Source organism: Spea bombifrons, chromosome 13 (genome assembly GCF_027358695.1).
Source record: "Spea bombifrons isolate aSpeBom1 chromosome 13, aSpeBom1.2.pri, whole genome shotgun sequence".
NCBI classification, from domain to species: Eukaryota; Metazoa; Chordata; class Amphibia; order Anura; family Pelobatidae; genus Spea; species Spea bombifrons.
Window position 1 is genome coordinate 27,306,063 of NC_071099.1, and position 17,350 is coordinate 27,323,412.

The 17,350-nt window shown below is 46.1% G+C and overlaps 1 protein-coding gene across 3 annotated transcripts in view; it reads right to left on the minus strand.

The window, feature by feature from the left end:
* Positions 1-1,192: 1,192 nt before the first annotated feature.
* DLGAP4 (DLG associated protein 4) overlaps positions 1,193-17,350 on the minus strand; it is a 48,266-nt gene continuing 32,108 nt past the window's right edge. For all 3 annotated transcript variants that reach the window (XM_053454172.1, XM_053454171.1, XM_053454173.1), the window contains 6 exons: positions 9,786-10,138; positions 8,337-8,425; positions 6,265-6,638; positions 5,745-5,836; positions 3,305-3,457; positions 1,193-2,851 (listed from right to left, as the gene is read on the minus strand). In XM_053454172.1, the coding sequence (XP_053310147.1) occupies positions 2,627-2,851; positions 3,305-3,457; positions 5,745-5,836; positions 6,265-6,638; positions 8,337-8,425; positions 9,786-10,138 (1,286 nt within the window). In that variant the 3' untranslated portion in view covers positions 1,193-2,626. The remainder of the gene's footprint in view (positions 2,852-3,304; positions 3,458-5,744; positions 5,837-6,264; positions 6,639-8,336; positions 8,426-9,785; positions 10,139-17,350) is intronic.

The following is a 17,350-nucleotide window of genomic DNA, read 5'->3' on the forward strand; positions in this document are numbered from 1 at the left end:
CACGCATAATTATAATTTAATTAATAATAATTATAATTCTCAAATTCCGTCGGCCAGTCTAAGGTTATTTGTCCTCACTGGAGTTCATTATCTACACATTGTGCAGGGCAGCTCTGCCCTTCTTGTAGAATGATCAGGGTTGGTCCTTCGTAATGCAGTTCTTTTGTTACAAAAGCCCTTTTCATCTGATACGCGCCAATGGACTCACTTCTAGAGAATAATAGTACATGTTCTGTTCTAGCCGAGTCTAGCTTACAACGAAGATCTGGGTCAACAGCAAAATATGTTGGCTTGGTCTGAGAAGAACATACATAACCCCGCTATGGGGCCATATTCATTTTGGTTATGTCACCACTGACATTCCATAAGGTACATTCTAGAGTTGCAAAGTTTTTGGTTGAATGTTGTTGGAAATCACCCCTAGGTACCACTGTTGCTTTGATAGCTGATGAACCATCCATGGTTGTGAAGCAAACTGACACTGTCTTCTAGATGAACCCTAAACAACCATGTTTTCAAGATATAGGATGATGGAAACGCCAATATATTCTAGTCAAGGGCAACTAGGCTTAGTGTGGTTGGTGTGGGAGCAGATGGCCCTCTTGAGCAATTGGGCTCCATGATAGGCCTCAGCCTAATAGGCTGGTTGGGTAGAAGCTGTTTTGTATCACTTGGTGAATTTACACTATAGTTTCTAGTTCTCTTTGTGCAGAATATGACTTCATAAAATGGCGTTCTAGAGGTAGAGGAATCACCTTGGCAAGGTAAACGCAAGATGAAGGCTACAGGTACTGCTTTGAGGTCATTGCCCCCTACTTAATTTATGTTGCCCTGATCTACTGTCTTATGGCATAGATTCCTGCTGGCCTCGTTGACATATTACTCGTTATAGTTGGTACCATTTGCAGAAGATGACAGAGTGTGATAGCATTTGACACCACTAATGGAAGTAGGAAATCGTCCACACGTGGACAATGTTGAAAAGTGTGTGCATTGATCAGAAATACATCTCATTTCTCTCCCTGCTCGAAACATGTTCCTTGGCCGAGTGTCCCAGGTGAAATTTAACCCAACTGTTCCAGTCTATTCACTGGTATCGATGCAACTGATTCCATGGACCAGGCTCTATTGCTGTTTATTGGGTGCGTCCCTAGGAATAGATTTTTTTTTTTCTCCAAAATTCATCAAAACATCCGATTTTTCTGAAATTTATTTTTGTCCTAAAAATCCAGTTTCCACGCCTTTAAAGCGTGAAGTTCAGTCCTGCCCGTGTTACATGGGGGAAGAAACCAGCAATCCTTAGTGACATCATCAACAAAAGGAGGAAGGGCACGGGAGATCACGATGTCATCAATCTATAAAGATACTCTGCATCATTATACGGCGCGGCCTGCTCATTATCAGTACATCAACAGCCCGCATCATTATGTAGCATGATGGGTGTTCCGGGAACGTAAAGGGACATTCTGTATCACTAATCGGGGGGGGAACTGAGTCTCTTAGTATAGAAATACTTCACATCATTATACAAGCGAGATGTGCATATTCAAGGTATTGATACTCGGCATCATTATACAATGCAGTATATTCAGTATTAGTGTGTACAGATACCCAGTATCATCGGGGCAACGGGCTCGTCGGGGAACAGTGGTATAATGCATCGTTATACACATGGTGTATTCATTATCAGTGTATACAGATACTCAGTCTCGTCATATAGTGCAGTGTGCTTAGTCTTTCAATGTTTTTGCTGGCCCAGCTGGCACACAAGGTGTTAAAATCAGTGATACGCTCACCTTGCAGCCCAGGAGAGGATATGTTTGGCTGTAGTCCCCCCCGCACGGAGAGAACTCCCCTAGGACGCCGCTATTTTTCAGTAGAAAAGGCATAATTTGTGTTTAAAAATAAATAAGCTTTATGCGCGAGTTAGGCCAGGAAACACATTGTGGTGGAGAGCCCGATACACCGAGCGCGGAGCAGAAGTGGTCTGTACCGTGCTGAGCAGCACCGCGGCGCCGCAACGCGCAGCTCAATGTCTGTTTCATCCGAGCGGTCTGCCGGGAAAGACGGTTACGTTCTAATCAACCACAAAGAAATTTGGGGCTGGATGGGCGGCATACTGCTACGCAACCATCCTACAAACGGCGCATGCTCCTGCTCCAGGTGAAAAGGGGAGGCTGGGCAGGGTAGGGAAAAGTGGGAGCGACTCCTTATTGCGATAGGTGCTACTTACACACACAAGGGTGATACAAAGATGACATAGCGTCCATAAAACAGGGTGCTCTCTTTGTGCAATTGTGAGATTTTGGGATGCCTTATTGCCTCAGCCCTGGATAAAGAGGGGAAGGGGTTCTGCATCGAGAGACTTCCCCGTCCCACTCACCCTCCACTTAGGGTCTCTTCCCCGCACAGACCTGAAAAGCTCCTTAATATTAATAAGAATAATTAGTTAACGAATAGTCCTGGCACGCTCTCTCTCTCTGGTGCTCTTCTGGTGCGAGACTGCCAGAACCAGCGTGCTCGTGTGCCTTCTCCCTGTCTCTCCCATATGAGTCTGTCATTAAGTCTGTGGATGCCAGCGCTCTCTCTCCGTCCCCCTCTCGCTGAGCACCCAAGGCTTAACCACTCAGAGCCGCGTCTGAGCCTCGGGAACGTAAATCTCGATGCTGTCCGCGCTTTCCGTGGCAGAGTTCTGGCGCACCGATGCGGCTCTCTTGGCTGCCATGAGCCTCTTGCGGGCTTCTTGACGCTGCTTGTCGGTGTTGGAGGGTCCGGCTGTCTTGTCGCGACTAAGTGGGGGCTTGGGCCGTGCTGGCTTCTTTGGCACAGGGGGCGGTTGCCTCTTTATCTCCTGTGTGGGGATGGATGAAATATAAAAGTTACATTTCATGTCACGAGAACGTATCCCCAAAGCTTAACAATGGTTTGCAGGCATCTAAGCCAAGTGGGCGAGCTGCTGCAGCGTCCAAGGATCTGCGTAATCATTTCCAAGGATGTATTTTTTAATAAAGGGTGAATATTTCGGTACGTAAACCCCCCCTCTGATTTTTGCTTCAGTTAATTAGAACACGCATGGGATAGACATACGGCTCCTCGATCTAAGACGAGACCAACGACTGCAGGAAAAGTGGGCGATTAGACGAGCCGAATGGGTCAGCCGCCAAATTCTACGCGTCTATGGAAAGCTGAGGATCAATTTACACATAGACGATGGATTCTGCAGGCTCCTAAGAGCTGATCATTCGCAGGAGGAGGAGGACGGGAGTATTCGGAGTTTGGAAACCAAACTCGGAGGGTCACTTACGTTCCTGTCAGGCATCTCGCTCAGCACCCAGCCGTTAGCCTTGAGCTGGAAGAGTTCATCGAACTTCATGCTAATATCCTCTATAGAGAGCTGGAGCAAGTCCCAGAATCCAGCCAGGTCCTGGGCCGAGGGGCGCGGGTTCGAGTTTGGGTTCTGTGGGTAGAAAATAAGACAAACAAGGACCCTATTTAAATGAAGGTACGTTTATCACTCAGCTTATGTCTGTGTATACATTACATACATAAAAGGTACACCATACGACACAAGATCCGGTCAAAAGGGAGAACAAGACGTAGCGGGAGAGCAGCAGTATTTAACCCCTGTCTGATGCCCCATCCTGGGGCCGATGAGCCACCTGCGGTGCTGCCATTGAGACTTTTCTTCATCAGTCCAGCAGCTTTTGGTTATTTTATTTGTTTTATTATTATTAATATTAATTATTTCTCGTTCGCCGGCTGCTAACGTCATCCGTCCGGCCGCTACGGGCTCCATATATTTATCACTCGTGCTACACCCAGTTTGATTATATGCGTATATATACACGTCACACAGCATTATGTTTTACAGCAAACAAAACCTGAATATAAAACAAATAATTACACATAATACCAGGCACACCCTTTCCATGCCAGAGGCCGGAATTACCCCACGCAACCAGAGCTCCCAGTGAAGTAACTGGAAAGGGGACCTGGCCTTTATTGCTTTTACTGGTAGACCATGAACGGGGTCTGGAGGGGGTGAAGGACATCCATAGTGTCACACCTGGGTGACTCAACTCTAGCATTTTAAATCTTACAAAGAACCTACTGTGCTCTATGTGATTCTTACATGTTATTGCAGAGCCGTCATGAACACAATAAAACGTATTACATACAATGTATGAGATATACACAGGTGTGTCACTGTCATTGTCTCTTAACACACAATTGCCGGCATGATAAAACAAGAGACGCCACCAGCCTGACAGTGCCACCTAGTGGCGGCAGTAACCGGCTGGCACCTTTCTGGCCTGGCGGGGGGGCAGGTAAAGCCAAGTAGCCCCTTACCTCCCGTTCCAGTAACTCACATATGCTTTGGTACACGTTTAAACACACACTCTCACACAAGCTTCCATATATACGCTAACACACATACACTCATGCTTACAATAACATACACTTACAAACACATGCGAACGCACACTCCAACATTCATGCTCACATACAAATTAATGCTTACACACTCACATACATACATCTATACACACCTTCAACTCACGCACAGCTTTCATTGTAGCTGATCACACATTGTGCGAATGGCCTCGCTTTTAAAGCAGGGTCATCTAATGTCACGTTATTATGTAACCCTGCTGTGTTCCTGCTTCCCCAGGCCAGTCAAAAAAACTTCTTCGCTAAGAGCTGACCAACCTAACTGAGAGTAACAGTCCAAAGCCGACGGCCATAGGTGTTTTCTCGGCGTATCCACCACTATGGAGATATATATAATAAAGTGCTTTACAAAACTGGGTACGTTTCCCACAACGATTGAAAATGTTTCCGCCAGTGGGCGTTTTGTTTACCGGAAAAAGAGGGGAAAAAAAGCTGGAAAGATTTTCCTACCGTCGAGACAGACAATGTTATCTGGAGCAGGGGTTCTAGAATTACCGTTCTCACGGTGCTCTGCATTTCTAATTAAATCCGCTCAGAATTGTGAAAACAATCCACACTTTGCCAACGGTAATTCAACGACGTGGAAACGCTCGATAAAAATACGGAGGCTGTGTGGTTAATATGACCCCCCCACACCCCCACCCCTGACAGCGATACAGCCCTAGAGGTGCTGACACGTTAATGAAACAAACACTGTATTAAGCGCTAACCATCATCCAAAGCAGATCACAGGCTCCCCGGGGTACGAGACGGCAGAGAGAGAGCGCTGCGACATGTTCCTCTAGAACATCTTAGCATGTCTGATGGGATTAAGCTCAGATAAGCAAGCTGGCTATATTACATGGCTGCCGGTGTTTATTGTTTCATTAGGGTCTTGTGGTATTCCATTCCAAACACCGGCACGCGCTTACAGTAATCTGCCTTAACATACGGACAATTCCAAGATTCCAACCGGCTGGAGAACAAACTATTAGCAGATGCGGAGGTTGACAAGGAAGACGCATTTTACGCTAGTTAGCGTCTTGTACTGTTTAATATGAACTATCGTCCGAGCTGATTGAAGTTATGGAGTTGCTGGTGGAAGAGCCTTCCAGCAGAAGCAGTAGATGATAATTTATGCATGTATGGGAACGGCACGCGGCTATCCTGAAGCCAAGATAAGGCCAAGCAGAGATCTTGCAGCGCGTGGAATGAAATGGCCATGTTGATGCTCCTTTCTGGAATGAAATTCTTTGTTTCTGTGTTTTACCAACCTGTCCTAATAGGCCCTTTTATTTTGAGGTATAACTCACCAGGTTTTGCTCGCACAAGCCTCGGAACTGCTGGAATTTCTGCGACATCAGGAGCTGAGCGCTGCCCACCGCACTGAGGACCTTCCCGATCACTGAGGAGAAAGAAGAGGTCAGAAGAAACAGCTTATAAATGTCATGTCCCACTGGAGTGTCTGTATTATACTCTATACATGGCTGCATCGAATATCTGACGTAACCAAAGTTATGATGCACTGATTATTTACAGTTGCTAAGATTGTTCTTCTTCGACTACCAGGGTCGTAAAACAAGAAGCAATCATTAATGTTACGGGGGAGTGAGTAGAAGCCAGAGATAACCATTTCCACCTCATGGCAAGTATGAAAAGTCTGTTTAATAGGAAATAATTAAGGACCAAAATATAAAAGACGTCCTAAAAATGCACAGATAAGGTGGCCAATAGTGCACACCGGATCGGCTTTGATCTGATCCGGCCATCACCATCGCAAGCACTAGAGGTAGATGGTCATCCTATACCAAAGGAAGTACAAGGTCATGGTACCTTCTTCACACAGGTTGTTATCGCCCGTCTCCCTCTGCATTTGTTTGCACCAGCCCTCCAGTCTCTCCGTCTCGGCTTGTAACAGCTTTAGGAACCAGTGTCCATCCCTGCGGCACGCACCAACTTGGCTCGGCTCCGATGAGGGGGGAGAGGCCGCAGAGTCCAGCCAAGGGTCAGGAGGAGGAAGGGCTGAGGCCTCCGCATCTACGCCATCTCCATAGGAGAGGTGCTTCTTGGGGAGGAGGCCCGGGGGCCCTGTGGCAGGTTGACGGGGTGGGGGGCAGTCAGGAACACTCTTATCCGATGAGTTACTGGGTTCCTGCGTGTCCGAATCTGTCTCCTGCTTCGACGTCATACTGCTGGAACGGCTGTTCCTGTTCAAGAAAAGAGAATCTAGCATTGAAACCCATCCTCATACCCTTGATCCACATAGCACCTTGGCTAGGCTTGGCCAGGGCAATGGCTCCTACCGCGACGAGGGTGGCCGGCACAGTCCCCGACGGTGTAAATGGACCAGTTGGGGAGATCAGACATCTCCCTTGAAAATGGCCATCCAGCATCGAGGGGTTGATCGCCCAACGGTTTGGGGATGTCGGCTTAGACCATAAGACCCCACTGGATGCACTACAGAATCCTCACACATCATACATGAGGTATAACATGGATTACTCTCCGATAGAACATACTCAGGTGTGAATCGCGAGGACATTCGGCAAAGTATCCAGCAACTTCTGAGTTGCAGTGGAAGGGTAAACGAGTCCAACGCCGGCATGCTAAAGAAAGAAATCAATTGGATAACATTGATAAGCGTCTTAAAGGATTTGGCTGCTTATCTCTGACTGATGATTTATCGTACGACCTACAATCACCTGCACAGCCTGGGGTGAAGATCAGGTTTATTCTCACACTTCTATAAAAATATATGTTTGTTCTATGCAGTACAAGAAAAACATTTATCTTCCTACTGGATTACATAATAGAAAATGTTTTTTTTTCTATTTTTGTGTTTTTTATTTTATTAAATGCAATAGTTTTGGGGATATTTGGTATATTGTAAGGGATTCGTTTTTTTTGGTAAAGCTAATTTCCTCCCCGCCATGAGCTCACATCCATTCTATTCATTCCGCCTCCGAAGGCTGCCGCCGAGGATGATGAGTAATCATACAAATCCTCAGAGCAGGAACTTTGAGAGGGATGCTTCCGTGGTTTACACACAAAGGGGCTTATTCACTAAAGAAAGATTAGGCAGGAGAGCTGCAATTTCTTCTCCCAGTTTTCACTTTACATCACAAAGGATCGACCCCAGAGAGTTTCTGCTGGAAGATTAGCTTGGATCGCCCTGTATGAAGCATTTTTAAAATTAGTGAGGTTTCTGGGCACTCGCCTCAATGCTTCAACTATACTTTATGCAGGGCCAGCAATTTGCCGGGGATGACCCTTCATAATGCACGGTGAATTCTACAGCAAACTCTATTTCCGACCCCCACTCAAGTACATACACATTACCGTTCAAAGGTTTGGGCTCACTTAGAAATTTCAATGTTTTTTTTTGGGGGGGGGAAGCTAATTTTGTCCATTAAAATAACATGAAATTAATCAGAAATCCAGCGCAGACGGGGTTAATGTTATAAATGACTATTATGGCTGGAAACCGCTGATTTTTAATGGAGTATCTTCATAGGCATACACAGAGGCCCTTTATCACTCCCATCACTCCTGTGGTCCAATGGCCCTTTATCACTCCCATCACTCCTGTGTTCCAATGGCCCTTTATCACTCCCATCACTCCTGTGTTCCAATGGCCCTTTATCACTCCCATCACTCCTGTGCTCCAATGGCCCTTTATCACTCCCATCACTCCTGTGTTCCAACGCCACGTTGCGCTCGCTGATCCAAGTTTAAGAGGCTAACTGACTAATGACCCCAAACGTTTGAACGGTAGTGTGTGTGTGAATCTGCAGGAGTAAATGCACAGGTTAAGTCCGCTGAGCTGTATAACGTAGGATTGGTGAAGACAGCAGACGGCCGTAAGCCAGAAGAGACGTTTATTTCATAGTAAAGCGTAAATTTACCTCCACTCTTCCTCCACCTGAACCCCAATGGACTGGAATCTGGCCGGAGGCGGGGGCTCGGGAACGGGAACCGGCTGTATACTATCCACCTGCGGAAACATACAGTTATTCGTTTTTTGGGCTAAAAGGACATTAGCAGTCAGCCTGCTCACGCAATGTTCCCATTAGCGGCATACTAAAGAGGAACGCAGGACGCTTAAAAGCCTGTTTCATACCATATCAGACACTCAGGAGCCTCTCCAACAAATGAGCTCTTTCTAGAATAAATGATTAGGTCAGGGGTGTCCAACCTGCGGCCCTCCAGCTGCTGCAGGACTACATCTCCCATAATGCTCTTTAAGCTAAGGGGCTGGCTGAGGAGTATGGGAGATGTAGTCCTGCAGCAGCTGGAGGGCCGCAGGTTGGACGCCCCTGGATTAGGTGGCAACCATTCTGAGTAGCAGATATCTCTCCAGAGTTGTTTTTGCCCGCTCTCTGGAAATGGAAACTGTAACCCAGATCTCAATACTTTGTCTATTGTGTGTAGGAAGCTACACTTCACTGAAGAAGCTCACACAGGCTGAAACGTGAGTCTGGGATTTACCGATGGCTTTTAGTAGTGGGACTAGTCAAAGCATCATGGCGCTGCTAGTAAGTCTCGTTCCTTCTCAGTTAAAGAAAAAAGGAAATAAGCAAAACAAATGCACATCTGCGGCCCTATCAAACAGCTGTTCCATCGGCCGGGGGTAAAGATATCATGCCAGGTTCCGGCAGAGATCAGCCCCGCGTTTTAACTAGCCAGCTGTTCATTGGGACGGAGCTTCCATAATCCACCCGACTCCAGATTTCAGCAGCGGCACTAACTGGCAGCTCCTGGCTTTCTTCCTAGGCCCGTAAGGCCTTTAATTAATGGTAACCGGCATAGTCGGCACTCCATTGGATCATTTCGGGCTAATTAAATGGCACACCGTGTCCAAAATGAGAGGGTACGTGTTTGGTCATAGACTTCATTCTTCACATAGATACTTTGTATCAGAGCTACTCTGTACCAACAGTGAGGGCTTTAAAGAGGTACCAACACCTAAAGGCAAAGTGATCGGCATCCATAAAACATCACGTACTTCCAAGCCGATGTCAATTTTCCGGCCCGTTTGCTCTTTAAGTGGATTTTGATGTGTGCTCATTAATTATCTATTCATAAAAAGCATCGCTATAGAGCGCGCTGCCTGGAAATGCTTATTAAAATACTCATAAAAGGGATCTAGATAAATAACATGGCAGATACTAGAAGAGGGGGGGTTCGTCAATAAAAAAACAAAAAAATATTTTTATAATAAACAATAATTATATTATTAAGGGAAAGGATCCACGCAAAGCCGTATCCTAAATTTATCTTGTGATTAAATGCATTTTTTACTTAAATTTCTACCCCCCCCCCCCAAAAAGGATATAAAGAAAACAAGCACTGACCTGGATGCCGATGGAGGACAGCTTGCGTTTGGGGAGCGGATCCGGGGCGCGCGTCTCTTCTTTGATGGTTTTCACCGATGCATTTTTGGGGGGTATCTCAGGGGGGACTTGTCTGATGGGGGTCGGTGGGGCTACGCGGGTCACGCTGGGGGCCCGGGTGCTCTCCAAGCTCTCGGTGGAGGTACTGAGCCCTGACTGGCTGTTGGCCTCACTCTGTCCCTCCTGCGCATCCAGGTAAGAGTCCTGCGCAGACTCGGTGCTGCTCTGTACAGTCACAGATATGAAGGGTTTGGACGTGGTGCGGGGGGGCACCGGCGGGGGGGTCTTCTTGTAGCCCACCAGACAAGAGGAACCTGGAAGAAGCACAGGAAACGATCATTAGGAACTCCCCGCATAGCTTCACTGCCTGACCCACAGGGCTTGCAATCTAAGCACAGAGCTTTAAATATTTTGTCCCTTCCGGCAACCAACATAAAACAAACCGACCAAACAGCAACCGGAACCGAGCATAGTCTACAAACATTTACGCATACAGTCCAAGTATTTGGCCAAAGCTGTTGCCATGGCTGCGCTAAGGAAGCTCCGCCCCCACACCCAAAGTAGCTACTCTTCTGATCCGGGACGCTAGTCAAACTGCAACTCCCATGACTCCGAGGAGGATGACGGCTGAGTAAACATCAGAGAGATTGCAGACCTAATTACCGCGATGCCATTAACGAACGGCACTCTGTAGGCATGTCGTTAGCTGGCTGAGGGTTATGGGATTTCTGTGCAGAAAGAGCCGGTATGGTTTTTAGGGGATGAATGTCATCCAATCGCTGGGTTCAACGTGTATTTGTGCAAAAAAAGTGGGTCAAAGGAAAAATATTAGCAGGAATGTCCAGGACTGATGGGAGTTATAGTTTGAGAGCAGCTCCAGAGCCTGCCGCTGCCTGCCCTGACGGAACGCGGCAGAGAGAAAGCAGCACCTCTATAATCCTGCGGCAATCAGCGCAGCGAGAGACGCTCACGGGGGATAATCCTGGAAGAATGAAAGCTTCTCGTCACTCACAAGGTCCCAATTATGTCAAGAAGCAGCGGGAGGGGGCTGGGTGCCGGTAATTACTGCTTCCACAAAACTCACACTCCCATCACACCTCCGCGGACTGAAACTCAAACACACGTCTTAAAGGGACACGGTAACCTAAAGCGAGCGCTGAGAACAATGCCAGCGGAATCACAGAGCCACCCCGGCACTTCTCTTAAGAGTTTTACATAAACACACAAAATCTCTTCCCCAAAAGTGATATTTTTTTGTTTTTTATCCAAATATATAAAAACTAACACTGGCTTTCACCCCCCCCTTCACATTATTATTACCACTATAGAGAAACATAGAATTTGACAGCAGATCAGAGCCATTCAGCCCCATCTAGTCTGACCATTTTTCCCTAATCATTCCCCTACAGTATTACCCTGTACCACCTCTGCCGGGAGTCTGTTCTACTTATCCACCACCCTCTCAGTAAAGTAAAACTTCCTTACATTCCATCCAAGCCTCTGATCCTCTAGGTTTACATCATGACCTCTTCTTCTAACATTTCTCCTCCTATATTTTGTTTCTATCGCACCCCCCTCTCTTCTCCCCTCCATACTTAGATCCCTCACTCTTTCCCTTTAATTTTTTTTGTTCATACCAACCAGTAATCTCTCCAAAATGTGATGTCATAAGTAATAAAGCCAGCCAGCGTCTTATTATTATTATTGTTATTATTGACAGGGTCCCTTTATAAACAACACAGCCTAACAGAGCAAACTAGCACAACAGACACACGGAACAGCAGACATGTTCTGCACCATACACATATGTAGACACGCAGCCTGCGCAGGCACACTGCGGGGATTAGTGTCTGTCTTTGCATCCTGATTGCTTGCCTTGATGTCTGACCTACATTTCCTGCTTCCAAGCCCGTCCCGGACTGCTTTCCCCTCCCCGCACGCTCTAGAAATGCAATCCACATTCATGCTTACACTACACATTCCAACACACACAACCCGGCATTCTTTACACATAGCCCACATGCTTACGTTTAAGGGGAAGCCCAAAAATAAAATTGGGGCAATAACGTTATAAACAGAACCGTTTACGTTTTCTATAAATTCTAGAATCTTAGTACGGCGCAAGGGATAAGCGATTTAAATACCGATGTACCGCGCTGCAGAATAATAATAATTAGAATTAGCACAACTCACTAATACAATAATTTAAAAAAAAAAAGGGTCAAAGGTCTAACATCCTCGAAAGAGAACATTGTCGAGCACAAGGAATGCAATAAAAATACGCATTATCGATATTGGCCAGGCTATTTTGGCCAAAGTTCACAGGAATATTTGTTTTTTTCTTTTAACACGCGACAAAATACTAATTTTTTATGGTCTGGCTTAATGCAACATCCTCCAATTTTATTCTAAGCACCGAGGACCCCAAGACCCCAGATACTTGTTTTGCGGACACTCATGCTGTAATAATAATTTTTTTTTTAATTGTATTTAGTATTTTATCCCCCCCACCCCCGATATAAAGGACAGAGCGTAAAATTGTTGGAAGCATGATGTAATCTGGTCAAGAGTGATGTCACAACGCAGCATGTAATGTCATAAGTGTTACGGTTAAACGCTACACGCTGATGACATCACAGCTGCATTCTAATATTGCGAGGCAGAAGATTGGCAGGAATGGGTTAATAGTTTTAAGGGCCCCTGGGTCAGCTCATTCAGAAAATTCCCAGGAATGCGTAGCATGTCAGCGACCTTCCCCTCCTCTGAGAAAATATTTACCGGCAGATTATTAAAGAGCAGAGCTGGTGGGACTGAGACCTGCGTTATTATGTATCGATTTGCGCTGGATCCATTTCTTTCCAACAACTAAAAATATTTGTGTGCGCGCGTTTATTTATTTATATAGTATACATGTAAATAAAATGTAAAATAAATAAAATGAAATTAAATATAATATATAATAGAAAAAAAATAATATATGGAAAAAAATAAAATAAAATTATAGATATGTATATAAAAAAGAATGTATATAAAAAAATACAATATATAAAAAAAAATGTAATTAAATATAATTATATATATATATATATATATATATATATATATATATATATATATATATATATTTATATATATTAATGCTTGGTGTATGGGCCACACTGTGTCTCCAGTTTCTTGTACCGCTGCTCTCCAGGAAATGGCCGCCGGGCCCCAGATGGCGGTTTCTAGGCAACTGCCCCTATCCTTCCTCACGATTGCTATGGTAACACCCAGCCAAGCGTCCTCCTCTTAACCCCTCTGTTACTGAGCAAGGCCCCAAGCCTGACTGGGGACATCACCACGGCAACCAGCAAGTTCTGAACTAGTGAGGGGGGGGGGAAAGGAGGGGAGGGCGGCTGACTGCAGCAGGAGGGAGAGAGGTCCTGGCGACCCTTTCGTGGCCTGCAAAGGGGTGAAAATAATAGGTTTATTAAAATCTATCAGAATAGACGAGAAGCCTCGAAACAAGCGTGCCGAAAATAACTTAAACTACCTAATCACTAGCGACAGGCAACCGCTGATGGCAGGGACTGAGCATGATGGGAGTTGTGGTATGTATATAACTTCTTACAGGTTTAAATGCACACAAAGTCAGTTTGGGAACGGGGGCGGCCTCATTTAATGATGCTGGGACTGTCCCGATAAAAGCGTGATTACTCACTGCTATAACTCACATAGCGCCAAAAGTGCTATCTGCCCGCTTTATGGGCATGCCTCCCAACTGTCCCGTTTTGCGTAGGGCAGTCCCGATTTTGCCACCCTATCCCTCTGTCCCGCCGAGCTCGGGACAGCAGTACTCAGGACCATAATCCCCCGATTTCAGCAAAACCGACCGCTGCCCGGCATAATGCAAAGCCGCCAGCCTACCCAAGAATGATTTGGGGCGCCGGCGACTGATTCGGTGAATTATGATTTGGTTGTTTCATTTCACAGTTTTATTGCCGATCAGGCAAATTTTAGCCTCGTGGAGCCACTCATTTCTCCGACATTTTGTTCCTATTATCCGACGGCTCCTGTGTGTTCGTTATTTGGATGTCTCCTGAGTGCATTTAAAAGAACCTTATTTAAAAAAAATACCAAATATTAAAATTGTAGCCATATATAAACATATAATGATTATTATATTACATAGCGCCATAATATTCCACAGCACCATACAACAGTGTATATATAATATAACATATATTATATATACACCGCTGTACTATAATATATTATATATATATATATATATATATATATATATATACACACACATATACATTATAGTTATATAACTTGCATATTACACCTTAATGGAATAAAGATAAGAGATACAATATAGAGAGATACATTCCATGTATCTGACGTTGTCGGATAGTAGTAATAAGCCCCCTGGCCCGATACCCTCCTGTTCATTCACTGTACATTTCGGGAAGGACTGGTCTTTTAATCCAACATACTGTGCGTGGAGTAGAGTGATGGCGCTGCCCGGCCAGCAGTATGCGCCTCCCGCTGCTTTCACGCACTGACATCAGCTGAGCGAGGAGGCGGCCGCGCTTCTATTTCTGGATTTGGGAATTTTATTGGGCTCCACATCACAAAGGGAGTCACAGGCCATTAATTCTGCTTCCCATAACCCTGCGGGGCTCTATAGCCAAACAGAGTATCCACCCAGCCCTGTATATAGTGATACCGAGTATAAACTTTAGGCCGCCTGTTTTTCTTGCTTTAAAGACTCAAGCCCTAATCAGTCGTTGGTCTCCTCTTAGATTCAGGAGCCGTATGCCTGTCCCATGCATGTTTAATCCCCTCACTGCATTACCCTCTACCACTTCTGCTGAGAGGCTGTTCCATTTATCCACCCCCTTCTTAGTAAAGTAAAATAAATGGGGTTTGGATGACTGATGATGGAGTATTTCGTAATGATAAAGAGCATGTAGACACGGATTGTGGTTATGCTGTGCTATATGATGATCCTGAGTATGTATCTGTTGGCAACTATCAGGCGCATGCATAATGAACCTAGACAGCAGCTGTTGTTGTTGAACTATAACTCTCATTATGCTTTGTCAGCCTCCTGGGATTTGCACTTGCCTGATTCAGACGCTGACTATTAACAGGTTAAAGAATAATACAAGACACGATGGGACAGATATTACTGCAGGGCAGGCACATACAGATACCCGGCATTACTATACACTGCGACATGCTCAGGCATTAGTGGTGAAGGAACAGAGCTATGCACTGATAGGGAACAAGCTGCTCATACGCGATGACCTATATAATGAGATGTTGTACCCTAGCCATGTCTGCCGGGTTGGAATGGCGAAACCAGACAGCGCTCTGGTTCTCGGCGTACGGGGTGGACCTCACATCTCCAAGGATGCTGAGAAGGGAGTAAACTCAGTAACACCCTATTGTATCACAGCGTTACATAACCAACGAGTAAGGGAAGCACCGCACCCCCACCCCTGGGAACATCTGCCCCATCTGCCTCTCTCCCTAGCACCGGGCACAGCACCAACCTGCAGGACTCGCCGCCTGTCGCTCCGCGGCTTCCCACCATGAGGATCAATCCACACTCTGCAGGGCCACGTAAAGACACACGGGACACGTAAAGCGACACGCAGGCTCTACCAGCGTGCTGAGTGATGTGTGTGCGATCACCCGGCGGCACTCAAAGGGTTACACGTAGTGCTGTCACACTGAGAAGTGTGAGCTGGCAGCCCCGCCCCCTTTTAAAGAGACGGAGCGCTCGGAAAGACAATTGACATATGAGTCAGAACAGGCTGGCATCCTGACGCACACCCTTACATGTGTCATGTGTGTTGCACGTACAGCCAAAACACAATGTTTCTGCGCAGTTACACAGTATATACCAGTGTAACCAATATATACATACATAGAGAGAGAGAGAGAGGGCGAGAAAGAGAGGGCAAGAAAGAGAGAGCGGGCAAGGGTGCGAAAGAGAGAGCGGGCAAGGGTGCGAAAGAGAGAGCGGGCAAGGGTGCAAAAGAGAGAGCGGGCAAGGGTGCAAAAGAGAGAGCGGGCAAGGGTGCGAAAGAGAGAGAGCGAGGACGCCAAAGAGAGAGAGAGCAAGGGTGCCAAAGAGAAAGAGAGGGAGCAAAAGAGAAAGAGAGGGAGCGAAAGAGAAAGAGAGGGAGCGAAAGAGAAAGAGCGAAAGAGAAAGAGAGGGAGTGAAAGAGAAAAAGGGCCCGAAAGAGGGTGCGAAAGAGAAAGAGGGCGCAAGAGAGAGAGGGAGGGTGCAAGAGAGAGCGAGGGCGTGAAAGAGAGCAGGCGGGAGAGAGCGTGAGGGCAAGAGAGAGGTATATAATTATATAAGGGGTTAAGATTTTAGCCCTGGGTCCCCCCCTGCTGTCTGGGAGTTATATGGAAAGTGAGATGAGTCGGGAGGGAAGAAGACGCGGCTCTTACAATCGCCAATTTCCAGGAATCCTCATAATGACATTCCCTGCGCGGCGCTCTCTACATCAGGACTGAGTATATGAACACCGGCGCTCTCTACATCAGGACTGAGTATATAAACACAGGCGCGCTGGCTCGTACAGCTGCTTTCCCGTCAGCTGCTCCTCCTCGCTTATCTAAACGGGCACAGGGACAGCTGAGGGACAGCTGGCGGTTTATGTACATTTGTGAATGATAATAATGTGCGTCAACACAAATAAATTCCTCTGCACGGGCTGTCTAAGAACACATCGCCCACTATGGGTTTTTCTCTCTTTACTTTCCTAAGGGGGTGGTAGATAGGTGGAACCGGCTCCCAGTAGAAGTGCCTCTCTTTGCCATTATTCAGCTATAAAGCACCAGACGATAGCGGGATTGTGTCACCCGCAGAGCGAGGCGGGAGGAATATTCCGTATCCCCCCAGGCCGGGTAATATATCGATATTTGTTGCGGGGAGGACGGCTATTAATACCCCGGCGAGTAATGTCAGGCCAGCTATTAATGTTTTATAATAAACTATTTATAACATGCGCTGATTATCCTCTTTTGCCCCCTCGGGTCCACGGACTGGAGATATTATACCCAGCAGATCCCCATCGTGTAAAGCGTGTATATCATACGGATTCACTTTGTACAGCGCTGTGGCATGCGACGGCGCTATACAACACAATCACCATAATCATTCACAAACCTAAGCATCTGGCGTTTTATTTCCGAAGAACAGGCCGGGTTTCCCCCCGAAAACTCTAAATTCTATTACATTTCATCGGCTTATTCTCCGGCGTGGTATGTAAATAAGTCACATTTCCCTTTATTCTAAGCTCCTCTACCACTCCCACTGGAAGGCAAATCCGCATATCTACTTCCCTTTCTGGTATTATTTATATGTTAGATTATTCTCTCGTAGGACGCCTCTCCTGGAAAGATGATCCCGTCACACAGATGGGATAAATAATTATGTGACGCATAGTTGTGTTTTTTTTTACAAATAACTCGTGGAATCAGCGGCCACTACTGAGCCAAGCGGTCTATTCACAAAA